Below are 9,357 nucleotides of genomic sequence, written 5' to 3'. Positions count from 1 at the left end.
ATTTTTTATTAAATTATGAATGTTTCTATATCAACAAAAAAAAAGATACCCATCAGTGTTGTGTGATGGTAGGGAGAGAAACAGTGGACTGTCAGTGAAGAAGACATATTAGAGTCAATACAAAATGGAGGACGAAGGATGAGGTAGTCAGGAACAGGCGAGCAGCATAAATACCTCCGTTTCAGTGGTCCACTCAACTCCTTGCTCCTTGTCGCTGTATGTGGTGTCTAGAATGAATTGTCTGTTAACGAACTGAAAGACAGAAACAAGATGGCCGCCGTCACAAACCAGCCGAGTCATAAGAACTGAAATAGAAGGGTCGTGTTCAGTAGGCACTAAACGGAAGAAATCGTCCCGAAATCAGTGAACTTGAGGAGGTACTATCTGAATTAAATGTGTCCAATAAGAAGCACTCATTTTAGTTTTCCGTTACAAAATGCTGGGCCATTATTTAATCGTTTTAAGTTTGGCCAAAATGAAGCTCTAATCAACACGACCCAGGGTAGGAAAGCCTCTCACCTCTGTAGCTTCCACCTCAATGGGCTCTATGTACTCTTCAACTATTTCGCCCTCTGGAAAGAGAAAATAACTTTCAGAACGCAGGACTAAAGCCAAATCAATCAATCATCTTTATTGTCCCAATTGGGAAATTTGTGGTGGTAAAATAAAACAACAATACAACAAACTTAAGCTAACAGCTACATTTTGTATTGTTTACAAATTAAACTTTAAAGTGTACTTAAGCTAACTACATTTGTATTGCTTCCAGCTTGATTACAAATTAACCAACTAAAGTGTACATTCGCTAACATTGGTATTGCTTAGTCATTAAAAAAAAAAAAAAACAAAAAGGGGAATAAGTGCACATTTGTAAGGATGGTCAAGGAAAGAGACTCATTTAGCTAACATAATATGTATAACTTTGGTCAATTTATAACTCAGTGCACATTTCTAAACGCCAACGTCAAAGATTTTGACCTGGGTCGACGGCCTGCTCCTCTGTCTCCTCCACTACAGCGACGGCCTGCTCCTCGGTCTCCTCCACTACAGCGACGGCCTGCTCCTCGGTCTCCTCCACTACAGCGACGGCCTGCTCCTCGGTCTCCTCACACACTCCATTCTGGTGAGACTGGGCTTGGTCAAAGTAGCCACTTAGCAGCACTCGGTTCAGGCTGTCCTTCAGAGCTTTGTCTGGGTAGGGAGAGGAATTGAGAATACCATCAGAAACACCATAAACAAACATGTCAATTGTACAAAAACAATATGGTGGACATCTACATTTGAGAAGAATGTTTTCAACTCGGCTAGGCAGAGACTGCTGATACCAAAAGGGACCATCTGATACCCCTTTCAAACCATCAACACAAACTGTGATGGAGTCATCAGTAACAATTGAAACTCCATTAAAAAAACAAAACACTACACTGTTGACATATACAATATGTTGGTGGACAAATCTAACCAGCGAAGCTAACAAGAAACGGAATCGAGCTAATCACAAATCCAATCTGTTTTCCCAGACAGACAAATCCCGTTTCAGTAGGACAATAACCTAAAACACAAGGCCAAATCTACACTCGAGTTGCTTACCAAGACGACAGTGAATGTTTCCAAGTGGCCTAGTTACAGTTGACTTGAAAATCTGTGTCAAGACATGAAAAATGGCTGTCTAGCAATGATCAACAACCAACTTGAACCAGCTTTTTTTTTTTACACCTTTATTTTACTAGGAAAGTCAGGTAAGAACAAATTCTTATTTTCAATGATGGCCTAGGAACAGTGGGTTAACTGCCTGTTCAGGGGCAGAACGACAGATTGGTACCTTGTCAGCTCAGGGATTCGAACTTGCAACCTTTTGGTTACTAGTCCAACACTCTAACCACTAGGCTACCCTGCCGCCCCAAAGAATCTCAAATAATAAATGAGCAAATATTGTATAGTACATGTCAACCGATTAGGATTTTTCAATGCTGATACCGATTATTCAAAAAAGGTGATACCGATTAATCGGCAGGGAGATATATATATATATGACAATACTGAATGAACAATGAACACTTATTTTAACTTAATATAATACATAAATAAAATCTATTCAGTCTCAAATAAATAATGAAACATGTTCAATTTTTTTTAAATAATGCAAAGACTGTGTTGGAGAAGAAAGTAAAAGTGTAGTATGTGCCATGTAAGAAAGCGAATGTTTTAGTTCTTTGCTCAGAACATATGAAAGCAGGTGGTTCCTTTTAACATGAGTCTTCAATATTCACAGGTAAGAAGTTTTAGGTTGTAGTTATTATAGGACTATTTCCCTCTATACCATTTGTATGTCATATACCTTTGACTATTGGATGTTCTAATAGGTACTTTAGTATTGCCAGCCTAATCTCAGGAGTTGATAGGCTTGAAGTCATAAACAGCGCTGTGATTCAGGCATTGCTAAGAGCTGCTGTTTGAATGAATGCTTACGAGCCTGCTGTTGATTTTTAATTAGGGCCAATTTCAAGTTCTCATAACAATTTATTAACTCCTTGCTGCCTGCACTCACATAACAGGTGCTCAGCCTGCCACGCAGTCTCCCCATGGAGTGCATTCGCGTCAGTGTCCAAAAATGCTGATTAGCGATTGTTATGAGAACTTGAAATTGGCCCTAATTAAAAAAAATTGGTCGACCTCTACAGGTGAGAAAAGCTCTTAAGAGACTTATCCAGAAAGACTCACAGCTGTAACCACTTCCAAAGCTCACTCAGGGGGTTGAATACTTATCGGAATCAGGATAGGTTAGTTCCAAAATCATTGTGTGTGTGTGTGTGTGTCCCAAGACCTCAGCAATACCCCCCCCACCCACCCACCCAAAGGGGCTCAGCAATCTCAAACCACCACTCATTTAGCCTATGCCCCTAGGCCATGATTACTCAAATAGAATGCACCCTCAAACTACTGTACAAGGCCATGGAAATTACAGAACAGACAGTAACTGGGTTGCCTTTTAGGTGTCCAAGATATCCCCCTGAAGACAAGACACCTCGGAATATGAAGGAGAAATCTTGTCATCAAATAGTTATAGTTATGTGACAAGACGGTGGATAGTTACCATTGGCTGTTGAGAGCTGACAGTATAAAGTGCAAACACAATAAGAGTCCTTTCAGTCTTTTCTCATGTTATAAATCCACAAGATCCTGTGGAGAGGTAGTAACATCTCTGCTTGTGGCCTGGTGTTCAGGGTGGAGAGGTAGTAACATATCTAATGATGGCACTAACCCCTCCAGAGGGACACCGCAGGTTAAGGAGCCAATCTGGATGTTTTCTCCAACCCTCCCAAGAGAGCCACCTACTGTGGAACTAAAAGACGCCACGTCTTCCCGAATAATTTGTGTCTTTCCTGTCTAGAGAACAAATATTAGACAAAGTCCTTGGCCAAACTAGCCTGGTGCCAGATGTATTAGATCTGGAGGAACACGCTATGGCCAAACTAGCCTGGTGCCAGATGTATTAGATCTGGAGGAATACGCTACGGCCAAACTAGCCTGGTGCCACATGTATTAGATCTGGAGGAACACGCTATGGACAAACTAGCCTGGTGCCAGATGTATTAGATCTGGAGGAACACGCTATGGCCAAACTAGCCTGGTGCCACATGTATTAGATCTGGAGGAACAAGCTATGGCCAAACTAGCCTGGTGCCACATGTATTAGATCTGGAGGAACAAGCTATGGCCAAACTAGCCTGGTGCCAGATGTATTAGATCTGGAGGAACACGCTATGGCCAAACTAGCCTGGTGCCACATGTATTAGATCTGGAGGAACACGCTATGGACAAACTAGCCTGGTGCCACATGTATTAGATCTGGAGGAATACGCTACGGCCAAACTAGCCTGGTGCCAGATGTATTAGATCTGTGGGAATACGCTACGGCCAAACTAGCCTGGTGCCAGATGTATTAGATCTGTGGGAACAAGTTATAGTCAAACTGGAACACCGAAATGCTTTTCAGTAGCTTCCATCGATACAGAGACGACTGCAGAGGGGCCTGATGTAAAGCAAGTTTAAAGAACATACCGTTCTTTAAACTTGGCCCCTCTGCAGTCGTCTCTGTATCGATGGAAGCTACTGAAAAGCATTTCGGTGTTCCAGTTTGACTATAACTTGTTCCCACAGATCTAATACGGGGGGGGGTTCGGTGTTCCAGTCGCAACAACAACCAAAAGGATGCTGTAGAACAGCAATGGTTGTCAGCTAGAATATAGAATCCTCTCAGCAACATCACTGAACACACCCAGGCAGTTGTTGGTTAGACTTACACGTAGTTCCTGCCACAGCTTTGTCCTTCCCCTCCAACAGATCCATGAGGTGTTGAGAAGCCTCCTCGTACTGGTCAATAAATCTGCAATGGGAGTGGTAAAAGTTAGAACGTGGTGAAAGAAAGGTAACAACCCTCCCCCCCCCCTTACACGCTGTTCAATAATCCTGCGGGTTTATGGACTGCAACATTGACACAAATGTCTTGATCAGGCTTGAGTTGCAACTCCCTCTCAAATCGGAGTTGTCAACAAACAAAGGTGAAACCCCAGTTTTTATTTATTTTACCTTTATTTAACCAGGCAAGTCAGTTAAAACAGATTCTTATTTTCAATGACGGCCTAGGAACAGTGGGTTAACTGCCTTGTTCAGGGACAGATTTTGTACCTTGTCAGCTCGGGGATTTGAACTTGCAACCTTCCGGTTACCAGTCAACGCTCTAACCACTAGGCTACCCTGCCGCCCGATCTAAACATCCAAGTTGACCATCATGTTTATGGTATGTATTTGACAGATAGTCGAGAAGCTCCTGAAACCCAAGACATGTAATAGAAAAAAACAGAAAAAAAAATCCACACATCTTTTCTCCCACCATCTAACCTGGTGTTTTGGTCTGGTTCTGGTCCCACTAGTTTATAGAGCTCGTCCAGGGCAGTGAGCTCTGTGTCGGTGAGGAGTGAGGGTGTGTCAACACTGGCAGCCCCCTGTCTCAGCTCCTGCCTCACACTGTCCTCTCCAAGCCTGTCCAGGAGAAACTGGAGCTCTAGGACAGTCTTCAGCCTCTTCTGCTCAGACTCTTCTCTCTGGAGCTGTTCCCGTCGCGCTGCCTTCTTCACCGCCTTCTGGATCTGGAGAGAAATCACAATTCATTGGTCACGCTGATGCAGACTTCACCCTGAGATTCTTCCCCAACAACACAAAGTTAGTCAAGGGTTCTGGAATACTTTCTGAACACACTGTAGTCTAGTGAGTATGCGCATGGTTCATGCAAGAGAGTCAGTGCAGATAGTTTTGGTACCACTCATTGACTCTTTTGTGGTCTGGCTATTTAATCAGTCTTATGGCTTGGGGAGCCGGTTGGTCCGAGAGCCAACTCTCCGGTACCGTTTGCCAGACAGATAGGCAGGCAGGGAGTCAGACCACAATGTTATGGAAAAAAAATAAAAAATAAGTCTCCTTGTATCTCTAGCGTACAGGAGCTTTGGTGTTAGCCCCATGTCTTTTAGCATTGATATGGCTAACACCAGACCCCAAGCGCCAGAGACCCCCAGCGTTAGAAGAATGATTTATCGGGGCCCCCCGGGTGGCACAGTGGTTAAGGGCGCTGTACTGCAGCGGGCACAGGGACGGGTGCAGGGCGCGCTAACCAAGGTTGCCAGGTACACAGTGTTTCCCCCGGCACATTGGTGCGGCTGGCTTCCGGGTTGAATGTGCGCTGTGTTAAGAAGCAGTGCGGCTGGTTGGGTTGTGTATCGGAGGACGCATAACTTTCAACCTTCGTCTCTCCCGAGCCCGTATGGGAGTTGTAGCGATGAGACAAGATAGTAGCTACTAAACAATTGGATACCATGAAATTGGGGAGAAAAAGGGGTAAAAAAAATTCAAATTCAAGAAAAAAAATGAATGCTTTATCATCCATTGCCATTTTCTATTTTAACCTCCAAAAGAAACACCCCCCAAGGGGCAGGGAGTCTAGGGTCAGCCAGAGCAGTGCAGTCTGGAGCAGTTTAGTGGTCAGCGTCTTGCTTACATCTTGTCCCAGTGACAGGAAGCTCTTCTGTAACTCCCTGGCAAACTCCAGGTTATTAGTCACTTCCTGGTACTTGGTCAGGGCATCCTTCAGAGACGAGAGCAAGAGAGAGAGAGAGAGCGAGAGAGGAAACTGGTTAACACAGAAAGCCTAACATATACTGTTCAAAGTCTTAAAATGCATTGCATCCCTGCTTCCTTGAAGCACTGAAGGCTAATTGGTGAAAAGCAATGCGGTGGAACGCTTGCAAACATGTTAGTTGAGGGACTACAGATGACTCATACAGCATCTTGTTGAACGTTATAAACTGGGGTGGTTCGAGCCCTGAATGCTGATTGGCTGACAGCCGTGGTATATCAGACCACATACCACATGTATGACAAAACATTTAATTCCATGTTCTAATTCCATTGGTAAACAGTTTATAATAACAATAAGGCACCTCGGGGGTTTGTGATATATGGCCAATATACCACGGCTAAGGACTGTATTCAGGCACTCCGTGCTGTGTCGTGACCAAGAACAGCCCTTGGCCGTGGTATATTAAGCCATATACACCCCCCCTCCCCCTTATTGGTTAATTGACCCACCAGTTGATCCTGGTTGAGACGTTCCCCTTTATTCTTCTTCGATTGATAATCGTCCAGCTTGCCCTATAAAACAGACAGAACCATTACAACAAAAAACACTAAAACCTGCAACAGACATCCAATGGTAACCTCATCCCCAGGTTCAATTGCTAATCCCATGGTAACGGTACACTAACAAAAATGCAAGGTTTGTCGGACACCTCTGAGCAACACTATACAAGTGTGCCTTTACAGCTAGTAGGTTAAATGAGATGGACAAGCTTCTTCAGAACAGCTTTGGCTAACACCACGTGTGTAAACTCAAGTCCAGTGTTTTCCCCCCAACTTTTTCCCCCGATCCTCCAGTACACCCCCCCCAACAGTACATATGGTTGTTGTAGCCTCCTGGACCAGCACACCTGACTCAACTAATCATCAAGCCCTTGACAAGTTGAATCAGGTGTTGTATGCTGATGAGGGTAGGACTGGTAACACTGCTCTAGTCAGTGCATGCCAACATGAACCAAACATAAATAAATTAAAAACACTTATATGGTGAACACTTGCTAGCTTATAAATAACAAACTTTCATCTTGCAAATGTGTATTTTGAACTAATGCGGTGGCCAAGAACGTTTCTAGAAACGCCACGTTTGAGCTTGCCTAGCGAACTACTTTGTGACAACCCAAAGCCTAGCTAAAAGTGAGAAGTTGATTTTAACTAGACCGGTAATTCGGAGAATGATCATTATCATGTAACAACGTCGCCATTTCAAGACATCAATGCCAACCAACATGTTTACCTGCAAACATTCGCCATGTTAATAAGGCTGTTAGCTAACGTAGCCGCTTTCCACGTGCTCGAAAAATTTGCCAAATTAAAACGACGCTAAACGTTTGAGTCTACACATACAAATAATGCGTCATAATTAATTGTCTGCATCTGCCTAATGTGCTTGCTAACTAGCTTGCTACAGTAGCTAGCTAGAGCAGGGGTTCTCAAACTAGGGTCCACAGCCCTCTACGGGTACTGCAGGGCCAATTATTATCTTCTAGGGGGGGGGGGGGGGATTTTGGGATAGTTTTGTGAAATTATTTAAATATTGCTAGCTGCAGCAGAATACCATCGTGGATAAAAATGTTATATGTGTCCAATATTAAAAGGAAGTTAGAGGTTTAGTTTCACAAGCCAATGCTAACTAGCGTTGACTGGGAGTCTACAGGAACTGTTACCATGGTAATAAGTGGCTTCATTGGCAAAATCTCCTCCTTCAAAATGGAGGACTAATTGGAGCTAATTTGTTTGTTTTTTAATATAAAAAGTAATTTGGAAAAACAGTTTGTCTCAACTTATTAAAAGATAGAAAGCACGTAGAAAATATATATTTTTTTATATATAATACCGTCTGAAAACGATCAAATAAAAGCTAGACAATAAGGGACAATCGATACAAAGTTGTGTTATTCAGTGCACATGCCCATTGATTTTGTTATGTTTGAGCAGAGAAACCACATTAGACATGGCCAAAATGCAGGAAATTAGCTTTAAAAAAACAAACAAAAAGTTATTCCGCCTTCTAGCTAATAGACTGAGAGTTTACACTTCCTCTTCCAGGTCAAAATAAAACTACCTCCCATATCAATTCATTTAAAAAAAAATGTTTGATTACTTATAATATATGGGGGTTCCTGGGTCGTCGGTTTGCCTGGGCGGGGATCCCTTGGCAAGAAGAGTTTGAAAACCCCCTGAGCTAGCTGGCCAGGGACTGCACTTTCATCGTGCAACTGTAAAATGTCGACGAAGACGACGTGATGATGTTGCAACTCAGCAGTGAGACCCAGAATGCAAGACGCTGTGTCTCCAACAATGATGACTTACTAGGACAGCTGTGTCTATTTTGGAGCACCCTCCTCTTCCCCTCCAAAAAACACAGTTGGAAGGAATTGGATAATGCAATTTGCATTGATTGAGAGGAAACTGCTGTCATGATCAGCACAATGATGTTGGCACTGAACCTGTGCAGTAGCACAGTAGTAACTGTTGTCCATCAAAACAGAAAATGTGTCTGTTTGCAGTCTTTTTTTAAATTCAATAAGTCCCCCGACACACAAGACGCTGGAAGCATTGCCCGGATCAGCCCAAGAGCAGGGGTGTATCACTAGGAACCAAACGAGAAGGGACCTAGCTGAATTTGTCTCAATAGATACTCCCGCAGGCCTGGAATTTTCTGGTTTTAGGGGCAAGACCATTTGGCCTTCAAGAGGTGTCCAGTTTGCCAGGATGCCAAAGCCATCATCTCTGCCAGGGCACCATCCAAAATATCCCCCCCAGGAGCAGTTACCATTTGTAGTTGTTCCTGTTCATCTGACTCTGGGGGAAGTGCACAAGTGGCTTCATTGGCCGGTGTAGGCCGTCATTGTAAATAAGAAACTTGTTCAGACCTAGTTTTTCCCCCTTTTAATTCAAGATGTCAAAGTGTAGCTGAGAGCCTACTGGGTACAGCCTGTCATGGAGGTGCCCGAAAATGTATCCAAACTTTTTTTTTTTTTTTAAAGTGACTTGACACACACACACACACACACACACACACACCCACTAAACGCCTGTCATGTTTGACAAATATAATGTAGGATCATGACTAATATTAAAACATCTAAAGACGTGATTCTGTGGACATACTGAAGGCACTAAATCATTCATATAGGAGAGAAGGGGCCGTGTCTGTTGCACACTGCA

At 43.3% G+C, this 9,357-nt stretch overlaps 1 protein-coding gene across 1 annotated transcript; it reads right to left on the bottom strand.

Moving 5' to 3' along the window:
* Window positions 1–611: 611 nt before the first annotated feature.
* On the bottom strand, window positions 612–6,705 carry LOC135537038 (caprin-1-like; the record flags this gene model as incomplete). The annotated part of the gene is made up of 5 exons (XM_064963252.1): window positions 612–1,191; window positions 4,305–4,387; window positions 4,903–5,150; window positions 6,053–6,139; window positions 6,643–6,705. Coding segments are annotated over 5 exons (708 nt in total), but the record flags the coding sequence as incomplete, so codon positions are not given.
* Window positions 6,706–9,357: the final 2,652 nt, after the last annotated feature.

This window comes from Oncorhynchus masou, unplaced genomic scaffold (assembly GCF_036934945.1).
Source record: "Oncorhynchus masou masou isolate Uvic2021 unplaced genomic scaffold, UVic_Omas_1.1 unplaced_scaffold_7022, whole genome shotgun sequence".
Taxonomy (NCBI): Eukaryota; Metazoa; Chordata; class Actinopteri; order Salmoniformes; family Salmonidae; genus Oncorhynchus; species Oncorhynchus masou.
Note: the sequence above shows the minus strand (reverse complement) of the source record. Positions and strands in the feature narration are given on the sequence as shown.